The sequence below is a fragment of the Cyprinodon tularosa genome, unplaced genomic scaffold, assembly GCF_016077235.1.
Source record: "Cyprinodon tularosa strain WSP-4 unplaced genomic scaffold, ASM1607723v1 ctg84, whole genome shotgun sequence".
Taxonomy (NCBI): Eukaryota; Metazoa; Chordata; class Actinopteri; order Cyprinodontiformes; family Cyprinodontidae; genus Cyprinodon; species Cyprinodon tularosa.
In genome coordinates this window covers 2,379,435-2,392,072 of record NW_024039607.1, presented here as the reverse complement: position 1 = coordinate 2,392,072, position 12,638 = coordinate 2,379,435, and the positions used below count along the sequence as shown (strand labels likewise).

Sequence of the window (12,638 nt, the reverse complement as noted above, 5' to 3'; positions counted from 1 at the left end):
AATCTCAAATCCTGCTACAGATGATCAATTCGGTCTAAGTCTGGACTTCTCTGCCTCTCACATTTGTTTTCTCTTCAACACTCTTGTGCTTTTGACTTATGGAATCCAGTGTTTGGTATTCCAGTGCAATAATATTTAATTACCAAATTTGTACGTTTAAGATTAACATAGTAAGCAAAAACATTTGCAGCAACACAAACGACCTACAGTTATTTCAGTGAGAAAGAATCGCCTCCACATCTAGCACACTAACGTGTTACTTCTGGAGCTTTGCAGTGATGACCTCACTGAAATTAACACCCCTTGCACAGCCTCTTTGATGGGTCATAAGACACATCTAACTGCGGCATGTCAAAACGTGTTTGGTCACATCGAAGCGTCTTGACATACACGTCATGTCTGCCACTGCACTGCCGCAGCAATTGGCAGTGTCGGACAGTGACAGGCCATCATGGCTGACGGTGAGCGATAGCTATCCTGGCAGAGCTCAGCTTCAACAGTCATCACTGCAAGGACAAACTAAAGCGACAGCAGCTCCATTGAGTGAGTGCTCAACATTTGACTTTTGATGAAATATTTAACCAAGGTGTAAAACCTCTAAGTGCTTTCACTGCTATAAAGATTTACATTTAGGGTCAGATTAAGCTGATTTGATCATATATAGACTGAGAAATGGATGGCGATTCATTGCTGCTGAATCATTTCATCAATTTATCCCAATTTTATACCATTTAACTATTTCATTTATGTTCTTATCTGGTTTTCACAAAATCTAAACTTTAATTACTTGTTTAAAGCTAAAACGATTAATTGTTTTAATGATTATGCAAAGTGAAAAAACTAGAAACCAAAAGACAGGTCAAGTCATGTCTGTTGGAATGATGGAAAACAAGCTTTTTGGGATCATAAAACCATTATCCAAACAGTAGTAATTGGACCAAGACATCACCCAACCAACTAGTGGATTTATTCACCTGGGCTCCAAGTCAAGAAAAGGGTAAAATAATCATTGGTCTAAAAATCCATTTATGATGTGGATAATAGCTCCACATTTCAATGCCATCTTTTCCTAAACATCGAGCTGTTAGCTCTGCATTTTAAAGAGGGAGACAGGAAGTTCAATTTGTTACAATAATTAAATACAGAAATGTAAAGAAAATACTTCCACAAATCCCTAGAAATATAAAAAAATAATAGTAATGATTATTATTATTATGAAGAAAATAAATAATGAAGTGTAACACTACAACTTTATATAATCCTTTGGCGGTTTAAATACGGGAGCCATATATTGTTGTACAATTTTAACTTGAACTGGATTAAATTAACCTGTTAACTATATTTTCTAGGGTAAAGTATGGTACGTTTAGGAGCAATTCTAACTAGTTGTTTGATATTGTTTACTTTATTATTGTAAAGTTTTTCCATACATTTCTCCATGTTTAATTATTTAAACATGGAGAAAAACAACCTAATGCTCCCTAATACTTAAAAGCGCTCTGTGATTTTCAATTTTCCAACAATAAAAGTATAAATGTCAACCACTACATATAAATAGAGTTAATATAAACCACAACAAATTGCTTCAAGCTTGGCCTTTTTGGAAATATAAATATTGTAAAGGTATTCAGACATGAGTATTTAACATGTCATATAAATTTGATATCAGTAGCTTTTCAATTTTCTTTTTTTGCTAGCTCTTCTACTCAGATACATGCTTATTTGTGAAAAACTAACTTTTCCTTTAGCTTGTAAAATATAGAACAATTAGATTTGCACTGAAAAGCCTTGAAGAACCGTTAAAAAGTAGACTTTGCTCAGATGAGGAGGCTAAAACTTGACCTTGCAAAAATAAATTTTTGAAAATGGGCAAATGCAATAATCAAGCATTTTTGAAATGAAGTTCACGAGGTATAATAGTGTAGCATCTGTGAATATTTTGTGCTTTTACTACAAATATGTTTGGTTTTAACAGGAATGTATTTTTCTTTTATGCCCTCTCTAAACTGTGATATTGGGCAGACAACAATACCTACTTATTAGCCTCTGGATCCATTTTAAAGGCCTCGGGTGCATTTAAAGAAAATCTGATAAAAGCCTCTATCATGCAGTGATAAATTGATGAAAATATATTAATTGCCTGCATGACAAAGACAACATAAGTCTCATTTCAATAGAAGTATCTGTTTAGAAAGAGTGTAAAGAGATATTGGGACATAGATCAATTAACATCAACATTAAAATTATGTAACCTTAAATTAAGAAAGTCGTGTATTTCATAACTTTGTGGCATATGCTAAAAAAGTATCTGAACGTATCATGTGCAAACAATATGTTATCATTACGATGCTATATCTATAATATATAATATGAGACAATTATTGGCTCTTTCTAAAAGTACTGCATTTTTCCACTCATAAATTCTTAGTGCATTGTCAAATTGAAAACTAACTGACTGAGTGGTAGCTAGTGACAGAAAATATCTTTCCTTCCCCAGCTACATCTGCTGCAGAAAGGACATCTAGCTCTTGCCTCGGGGTATATGAGCCCAAAGCAAGTTTTTTGGCTTCAGTCTCTCACAGCCTGAGGGATGCTGGTTTCAGCTGACACTTTCATACATACTTAACATGTTATTTTAGATGGCATTCTTTTAGTGCACTCACTTGGATTTAAGACATGCTCCTTTTATGGATATGTCACTTGAAGTGTTTTAAAGGTTTTAGTACAGTAAAGACAGAGGGCTGCTGTCTGAATTTTTTTAAACATAAATTTAGCATTGGTCTGAATCTGACAACATAAATCTATCTCATAGATCTGTAATGTGAGCAACTTTGACAGGACATGGTTTCTGTAGGTATCCTGAAATGAAAGGCTAATGTTCACCTGGATAAGATAGAAGGGTTTTCGCAGGACCTTAAAGGTATAGAGGACGATCTTTTATTTTCGGTGGATCATCATTGATTATCTGTCCAAACAGTCAGTTAACTGAGTTTGCTACAAAGTCCACTATATAGTCCCCTCTGTATGTGGATGTAGTAAGCTTGTATGAGCTATGAGAACAGTACGTTTTAAGCAGGGCGTGCACAAGGAGAAATGGGCTGGTGCATGCTGTTGCGTGTGCATTTTTGTTTTTTTAAAGTGGAGGAGTGTCTTTTAAAAAATTCTCCACAATACCTTTAAAGATATCATGGTACTAGTTAGCTACTATAGTATAGCATCAGTTACAAGTGGAAAAAAACTAACTCAACTTTTCAAACATTAGGAGTATCTTTTATTGTAGCATAATCTTACGAAGAAAAGCTTAAAAAAATAGAAATAGCTTACAATATTATAACAACTATCTTAACATGTTACAAATTTTTAAACATCACTGATGGCAAAAGTAGTAGGGGATGTACTATAGTAGGGTTGTTTTTTTGTTTACTTTTTTGAAATGACAATGACCTGGACGACTGAAAATCTTCACCAGTATAGTGGGGGATGTTGAAACATTGTTTTATTTCATAACAAGGTGGAATTCACTTAAAATTGTTCACTTTACACAATGCTATTGACAAAGGTTGTATAAAGAAACAAGAGAAATGGTCAAAGATACTTTTTTTTTTGCTCTCCCAAAGACGTGGCCAAAAACATTATTACTGAAAGGGCCTTTTTATGAAGAATCATTTGAATATTTTAAATAACATGTTAGGAAAATCAAAGATTTAGTGAAGGTAGTCACCTTGTTTCTTTTTTTCATCAATCAAAACAAGTGTAGTCCAACCACATGTTTTCCATGCCCATAGACCTGCAGCCAGTGTAGAACATAGATTGAAACTAAACCACCTTGCTCTGGGAAGTTTCTTCATATAGCCCTCATGGTCTGTTTAAACATTAATACTCCTCAGTTTGGAAAGCAAATGCGGTTCGGCAAATTGCTGAAATATTTAAAATCTGGTCTGTTAAAGCTTTTACCATGCAGCTTACTTTCTTCTGAAGCGTTATGCAGTAAGGGGGCGTAATTGCATCTCCTTGCTCATGCCAGTCATCTTGGTTTTGTTGCTGCCGTCTCCTTCCGCGTGGTTGCTGCTGCTGATGTCACTCTGCTTGATGACAGGGCAGTTTTGTTGACATGTCTGCAGATGGCCTTTGACAGCAATGAATGCAGAGCAGGGATAACTAGAAAATGCAATCTATTTCAAGTACAACTGATGTATTTTATTTTCATTTTTTATTTGAAATAACTGTGGCCTTAAATCTAAACCCTCTCATGGTATTAATCTCTTGATGTTTTGGTCCCTCTAACCTTCTGCTTCAATTAGACACGACCCGCTCCTTATCCCAGGCAATGAGCAGGGCGAGACCATGGATGAGAACATAAAAAAATACGACTCCACGGGGATGTTTCACTGGTGCCCATCTAAAGACATTGAGAAGGTTATCCTGGTGGGTCCTGCAACTTCCTTTAAAACACATCTTTTGTCCTGAATTCTACCCTATGAAAGATTGGTGTTATAAAGCACCATCAAAGTTTGACTAGTCACTTAAATTGTCTGTAACGGGCTTTTCGACATGTTATTTGCTACAGTATACACAGGTCCTGTAAAGTTCCTGCACTAATACATGTGGAGAAGTTTTTGTAAAAAGAACAAACATCCAGCATTAATGAGAAATATGTGTCATGACTGTGTCACGTATAACATTTTCCCAACTCTTTTTGTTCCCTTTAAGACTCGCAGCGAAGCAGCTATGACTGTTCTGAGCGGACATGTGGTTGTGTGCATCTTTGGGGATGTAAAATCGGCACTGATTGGTCTCCGAAACTTTGTGATGCCCCTGAGAGCAAGCAACTTCCACTACCACGAGTTGAAGCACATCGTGTTTGTGGGATCCCTTGAATATCTGAAACGGGAGTGGGAAACACTACACAACTTCCCAAAAGTGTCCATCCTGCCGGTAAATATTGTCAAAATTCTGCGTTTGCTTGGTCATTTACAATATAAAGATGTATTTTGTTCTTATTAACATGCTTGCTGTAATACTTCACAAATATTTAGGCCAGAAAATCATTGGAGATTCTTTCAAATACTGAAATTTTTCCTTGAAATAAGTTTTTAATAAAATGATGGTGCTTGAAGAGAATTAAAAGTGCATAAAACTTCCTTTTTCAATATAAAGATATATTACATCCTGTTTAAAAGCAAATTTTAGACATATGGATGACATTTTGTCGTTTTGCAATATTCACCTTTATTCAGAGGACAGCAAGAATAAGTTTAATATATGTTAGAAACCATTAATTCTACTTGGTGTCTATCACTCATCTGGGAATGAGTTGCAGGGAAGCAGTCTCAGCAGAGACTCCCAGACCTTCCTCTCCCCAAACACCACCTCTAGCAGGCATCGGGCCGTTGCCTTAGTTTCTGACAGGTCAAATGTGCCTGGAATACCTCCCGAGGGAGGCGTCTACAGTATGAGTATACTCCTTTTAATGGGGAGGAGAAATAGCTCTACTATGAGCCTTACTCAGATGACCAAACTCCTCACCCTATTTCTAAGGGACTGCCGGGCAACCCTGCGAAGAAAGTTAATTTTGGCCACCTGTATCCTGTATCTCATTCTTTTGATCATGAATCCAAATTCAATGACCACAGGTGAGGATTGGAACACAGACAGACCGGTAAATTCTCTTCATTACAACAAACTCGTGCAGCATCTGCATTGTAGTGAGAGTTGCCCCAATCTCTGGTCCATTCTCTCCTTACTCGTAAACAGGACCCCAAAATACTTGAACTTCGCCACTTGAGACATGAACCTTCCTAAAGAAGGCATGCCTTCTTTTTCCTGTCGAGAACCATAGCGGAATGTACAACCTTGGCTTCAGCAGGAGCGGTGTGGTTTTTGCTGTGGTTTAATGGGAGTTTGCCTAACATGCTTTGTGGACCTGTAGGAGGCAGTCAGCAATCTCCTCTTGAAGCCGTGGTTCTACAATCAGCTAAACTCTGTTTCTCCGTAAGGTTAAAGTGTGATCCCTCTTTAGTTGGACCACACCAACCAGTCTCCCTTCTTACTGCATGGAGGGGACCCACCACCTAACCCAAACCCTTAACTTTGTTTTTTAACACCCTTCCCAAAAGGATTCACAGACCTTTTTAGAAGGAAAAGTTATTTAAGATGGATGGATGAAATTCCAAAAGTATGGCTTGGTTCACAAACACTTTTTTGACAGGAAAATGTGGGGGTAGCATTGTGAGTGGAGTTTGCATTTCTTTAAAAAGATTTTTTTTCAGGGTAATGATATAAAAAGTTCTAAATGACAGACAGTTTTGACCCAAATCCTTGCACTGCCTACTGGGATATGTCCTACCAAACGAATCATAGTTAGAGGAGTGCTAATGGTCTTATTTTTAAAAACATTAACCTTATTTAAAAAGATTCTTATAAAATCATTACTGCTAAGAACAGGTGGGATGGTTCAACAGAGCTATGGCTGTGGGTGAGGTTGACAACTATTAAAAAGATAGCTAGGATTATTCTTATTCTTCTCTAATAATGAGGAGAAATATACTGCCCTTGCTTTGTAAAGAGTCCTCTTATACAGCGGTAAACTATTTTTTCTCTCCAGTTTCCTAGCATTTTGCTTCAGAGTGCACAGCTCTGCATTAAACCAAGGAGCCAGCTTTCAATTTTTTAAGTTTTTCTTTTTCAAAAGAGTTGAGTTTTCTTAGGCAGTATGCAGAGAACTAGCAACCCCATCAACAAAATCATCAACCTCTGAAAGTATTTTTCATTTTATTATATATTTTTATTACCGTATATATTTATTTTAGCATATGTCAAATTTTCAAACTCTAAGTGAATTTTCTTATTAGTTATTTGCAATAATGCTGTTATTAGTTATTAGGCAAATTAATTATGAAATTTCAAGCATTTACAGTTGTTTATTTATTCATTTGAAATTGTATATTAGAGCTATCTGGTGTATATGTTCATATTTAAAATGAAACAGACAAACAGGTAACATATTACTATTTCATTGTATAGAACAAAAGGTTATCTTAATATGAGTCAGATATTAGGCATCTAAATTTGTCATTTCCCAGTTGACAAGGATGAATATTCAGGATAGGATAATGAAAATATATAAATATCAACACAGTCTAAATTGGCTCACCATACTACCACCTTATAACATTATTGGAAGATATTTTTTGAGAAAAGTCTAATTTGAGAATTCTATCTGTCATATCACATTATTTAAGTAACAAATATTAATCTCTCCTTCTTAAAGGGCACACCATTGAGCAGGGCTGATCTGAGGGCTGTCAACATCAACCTCTGCGACATGTGTGTCATCCTGTCAGCCAATCAGAACAATATTGACGATGCATCACTGCAGGACAAAGAGTGCATCCTGGCGTCACTTAACATCAAATCCATGCTGTTTGATGACAGCATCGGGGTCCTGCAGGCCAATTCTCAAGGTAAGGAGTGCCCTATCATAGTTCAGTGTCTCGCCTGGGAGGGACAGGGCCCCGGCACAGAAAATATTTGCTCACTGCACGCTGCATGGCTGACCTGTTGTCGCTGCGTTTGACAGTAAACCTTACTGACTCTTCCTCAGGTTACTGTAACAACCGGTTACCTCACAAACCTCAGTGGTGGCAACATGCACATCACTGCCACAGAAACCTTTGCCTGACATTTACAGTTTTATTTTTCAGTTACTAGGGCTGCTTTATACACAATATATATTTAACACATTAATATTACATCTTAGGGGTTTCTAAAGAAAAAAAAGACCCCCAGAGCATTTGCGTAGTATCCCCCATAATGTAGGCATTGTTTAGCTTTAGGAAAAATGCTTTTAGAAACCTTTTGACCTTAATAGAAAAAAATAAACCTGACAATTTCCTTATCCGTCTACTGCATGTATAACCTCACATTTGCCTTAGTCAGCAGTAAGTGATGGATGTCAAAATATCGGCCATGTATTATACATATAACATCACTGATTTAATGTGCTTACTTGTCAGTCTGAGGAAACCATGAAATGTCAAGTCAATCTGAATTCAATCTTGCATCATTTGTTTTCTATTTCATGGCTCCTCAATGTACATGTTTTATTCTGGCTCTGCGGGCACACAGTCTAAGGGGAACAAAATGAACTATACCACATATATTATATATGGACTAATATTGGTCCCTTACATGAATACAGCTACACTGCACTTAGTTTACAGGATTTATACTGTGCTGTTTGATTTTGTGATAATTTGTCATATTACTGCCACAAACTTCATTTAATTTATTAGGATATTATAGGATAGCCCATTACAAAGTTGCACATGAATGTAAAGTGAAAGGAAATGATACATGGTTTTATGTATTTTTCGTTCAGAGCGCATATCATATTAGCCAGTTTTACTTTAATAAATAACTTCATGTGTTAGTAATGAGTACAGCAGCTTATATTAGTGAAAAGATAGAAGATGCTGGTGAACAAACAGCATCACAAAGATAGGCTGTTGAGAAAAACTTAAACCATGTTGAATCTGTAAAGCAATTAACCAGGTTTTACTCGGGATATAGGCGTTATAGTTTGGTGATAGGTTTATGGAAGAGTAGGCTCGAAGGATAAAAGTAGGAAGATAATTAAAAGTAGTTTTAAATTATTGCTTTGATTGCAAAAAAAAAAAATTTAAATACTTTATTGGTTCATATTGTCCGTCATGTATTTAAAAAAGCAAAGTCTAAACCAAAAATAGATGACAGCCTTTCAATAGGGATGAAATGTTTAATCAGATTAATCATGATTATTCCATTATTGCCAATATTGTCTGATTAAACTGGTTGAGTAAATGCTAACTGGATTATAGACTCTAAAACCTGCATTTTTCTGAGGGAAACAAACATTCAGAGCACAAATAAAGCCAAGTCTGCATACAAGGTTGATTAAAGTTGCATAAGATTTGCATTTCAACAGATTTCATTACTTAGATTGAGCCTGTTTTACTTTACACTGATCTTTAACTACCAATGCACTGAAAAGTGTTGCTGTGATAAAATGCATTCTCTTGTCATGCTACAATATTACTTTCAAGGCAGGGAATTGGTTATAAAAACAAAAAACATTGTAGTATTTCTACTGATACTACCTCATTGTATACACTGATGTATATTAGCGCCAAATGCTCCATTAATAGATCTGTTTCCTGTTCTTTGTGTTGTTATTAAGGCTTCACGCCTCCTGGGATGGACCGATCCTCTCCTGAGAACAGCCCGGTCCACGGATTAGTGCGGCAGACCTCCGTTACAACTGGAGGAAATATTCCTATCATAACAGAGCTTGGTATGATTGCTGCTGAATTTTTAATGAATGGCATGGTAGCTCTATAACCACATGTTTCTGTACAGTACTACTGAAAAATAAATAACCAATGTTTGCTAACTGGTTAATGATTGGTTAACAGTCCTTAAAATGTGTTTGTGTTTGACTTGTGCCAGTAACTGTTTTTCCCTCAACACCTGTCCAGCACCATTAGCAAAGCAAGGCAAAAAAGTGCCTGTGATTTCATTCAGTCAGGATAAAAGCAGTGGGACCAGCATACAAATGATAACTGAGCTGGGTAAGAAGCGCCTCCGTCCTGTACTGCAGTGTTGCAACTGCTGCTGCCTCCATATCAGCTTTTTTCTTTTGATTTCTCTTTGCTGCACAAGAAGCCCAGTCCATTTCCATGGCATCACTTTGAGCAGAGTTTTGGTTCTGGTTGAAATTGCCTGTCTTGTTTTGCTCCCTGACCCCCCCATCTCTAAGTGAAATAGCTCCCTTTTATTTTTTTCCAAGGATTACAGGGTCTTTGATCCCTTTAGAAGTCCTTGTGGCTGTTTTTGTTGCATCTTCTTCGGGATCACATTCTCTGGCCCGTGCCGTTCTTTCATCCCAGCTCTGTCCATAAGACTCGCATTTTTTTCTGTCCTCACAGAGGGAGCAGTTTTCCGACTAAATTTTTACATCATTACTTTCATCCAGCCACTGCATGTGTTCTTTTGTGCTCAAGGACGTCTTTAAAGAAGGTTCTGGGGCAACCGCTTACTTTTATTTGACCTGACATGCGAGTAGGAGTAATTGGAAGTTCTGTCTTGGATTTACAAGACAAACAATGGCATATTGGTTTTACTGATACTGACCTAAAGGAGGGCTTTGAATTTTGGCCTCAAACTTTGAGAATATGCATGCTGTGGTATGGCTGTGTATAAATATCAAACACAGACTTATTCAAGTTAAATTTTTTAATAAATTTAGAAAAAAACATTTAATTGAAACATAAGAATATTCCTAATACATATCTGCAACTACTGCCTGTTTTGCACAATCACTCTGCTTTTTGCCTTCCCTTTAATGCAACTCAAGGACATGCTTGACCCACGTCTTTTTAAGCCTAAAACCTTTATATAAGATCTCTGTTTATTGTAAGGCAAGCAATCAAACAGAATATGAATAATTCGTCATTTTCTTTTCCACCCTCCTAACAGTTAATGACTCAAACGTTCAGTTTCTGGACCAAGACGATGACGACGATCCAGACACAGAGTTATACCTCACTCAGCCTTTTGCATGTGGGACAGCATTTGCAGTCAGTGTGCTTGACTCCTTAATGAGTGCGGTAAGTCACAAAAAAAAAAGAAAAAACAAAACTGTTTAAAGGCGATAAAAGTGACTATATGATACAGATTAGTAGCAAAACTGCAGTAAAGAATTTACAAAAAGGTAATTTGAACAGGGAACTTGAATTTTAAAACTGGAAAATGGCAGCAATTTGTAATTTCTAAGTATTTCATTGTTAAAACAAATGTCATTTTTTCAAATCAAAGTGAAATTCAACCTAATTTTGACAGTAGAAAACACAATAATGTCGTTCTCACTAAAGCTCCCTGTTTCTCTGTCTGTGTAACCTGTTGTCATTCTGGTTTAAATGACAGCCAAATGGTACAGATTTGAGCCAGTGCAAGATTTAGAGCAGGGGTCTCCAAACTATGGGGCAGGGGCCATTTTTGGCCCCGCCATTGATTGTATGTGATTGCATGCAATGAGCAAATTTGACACTTCTTTTACTTCCAACATAATATGCGATATACAAATATGCAATGTTTAAAAAAAAAACAAAGGTTTTTTTCTCGTTTCTTGTTTTTCTTTTTATGTTTTGGATCTACATGGAGTTACATGTATGGATACCTATTCCTGGAAAATTACTATTTATTGTACTGCATAAGTTTTGCATGAATGGATGGAGTAATTAAAAGTTTCCTGAGCAGATCAAGAAAGTTAACGCCTTTTCAAACTTTTGTAAAAAAAAAAAAAAAGAAATTATAATTATTATAATTGTGGCTCGTGTTTCAAATAGTTTTAACACTGGTTAAGGGCATACTCTCTGGTCTATAAAGCAGGTGTACAACTTAAATTTACTCAGTGTATAGAAATAACAAAGAGAATGTTTTAGCAGCCAAATTATCAGGTAGTCATATATTAGCCCAGCATCTTGCTAAACTCTACCTGTATAAAGGTTCTTTCCAAAACATGTTGTGCCATTATTCAGAAACCTTTATAATTATTTGCTTTCTCAGCAAATTTGGATAATTTTTACCTCCCAACAGGATGTTATGTTCTTAGGAGATTTTTCCTGTCATTGTAACTTTAATTTGTGGACAAATTCTAATGCGATTTTTATCAGATGTGTCCCTCACGCCAAGGGACAATCCGTCAAATTTTGGTGATGATCAAAGTCAAAATCTGTATAAAGGAATCTTTAAAATATTCTCTAAAATTGTGAGATAGGGATATTTGGCTGGACTTGCAGTTCCCCACTAAACCAGAGGGTGGCAGCAGTGAGATTTGACAGCCTCAGCATTGGACTCAAAAAAGTCCAGAGGTATTTTACCAAAGACAAAAACAAAACAAAAGGGAACGTTCTTGTTTGTTAGCAGTATCAAACTTATGAACAAATTTTATGGAGCAGTTTTTTTTATTTACCAGAGTTGTGCCTCATGCCAAGGAACAATTCATAAAAATTAATTTGCATGTGATCCAGATCATGTGCGAGTTTTAGCTCTAAGTGTAAATCTCAATTTGGAGCAAAAATTGCTTCTTGGTGGATACTCCTCTTTAAAGGAATTAAACTTCATATCTTCATTTGCTTTAAACCGATAATTGTCATATTTAACTGATAATAACTGCAATGTTAAATTTATTGAATATGAAACAGATGGATTCAACCATTTCTGTATTTTGCAACATTAACAATTTCAGAGAGAAAAGGCTTCTTTCCCCACATATTTGATCTATTTTACATCTGACTTTAACCACACACAATATGATGACATTAAAGGAACAAATGAATAAAAAATATCCAAATATTTGTTCTTCATGCTTTAGGATGTGGCGATGGAAAAATACATTTAAAATCTATTCCTCCAATTTATTTGTGTTTTTTTTTTTCTTTACTTCACAAAGGTAGTGTGCTAGCAGATCTACAAAGGTAGGCAAGTGGTTAGTAGCTTTTCTAACTGACTCTTAGAAGCTGTTTTCCAGTGTGAGGTTTTTTTGGGAAAAGGCAAGACTCCCTCAGGTTTAAGATTATTCAAAATGCATTTATGAGAAT

At 36.1% G+C, this 12,638-nt stretch overlaps 1 protein-coding gene across 9 annotated transcripts in view; it reads left to right on the top strand.

Annotated features, from left to right (window-relative positions):
* LOC119774917 (calcium-activated potassium channel subunit alpha-1-like) overlaps window positions 1-12,638 on the top strand; it is a 137,626-nt gene that overhangs the window by 111,126 nt on the left and 13,862 nt on the right. For 6 of the 9 annotated variants that reach the window (XM_038272661.1, XM_038272656.1, XM_038272662.1 and 3 more), the window contains 6 exons: window positions 4,302-4,425; window positions 4,711-4,935; window positions 7,271-7,463; window positions 9,218-9,331; window positions 9,516-9,608; window positions 10,516-10,646. In XM_038272661.1, coding sequence (XP_038128589.1) covers window positions 4,302-4,425; window positions 4,711-4,935; window positions 7,271-7,463; window positions 9,218-9,331; window positions 9,516-9,608; window positions 10,516-10,646 — 880 coding nt within the window. The remainder of the gene's footprint in view (window positions 1-4,301; window positions 4,426-4,710; window positions 4,936-7,270; window positions 7,464-9,217; window positions 9,332-9,515; window positions 9,609-10,515; window positions 10,647-12,638) is intronic. The other 3 variants (XM_038272659.1, XM_038272664.1, XM_038272658.1) reach the window with 1 other exon arrangement.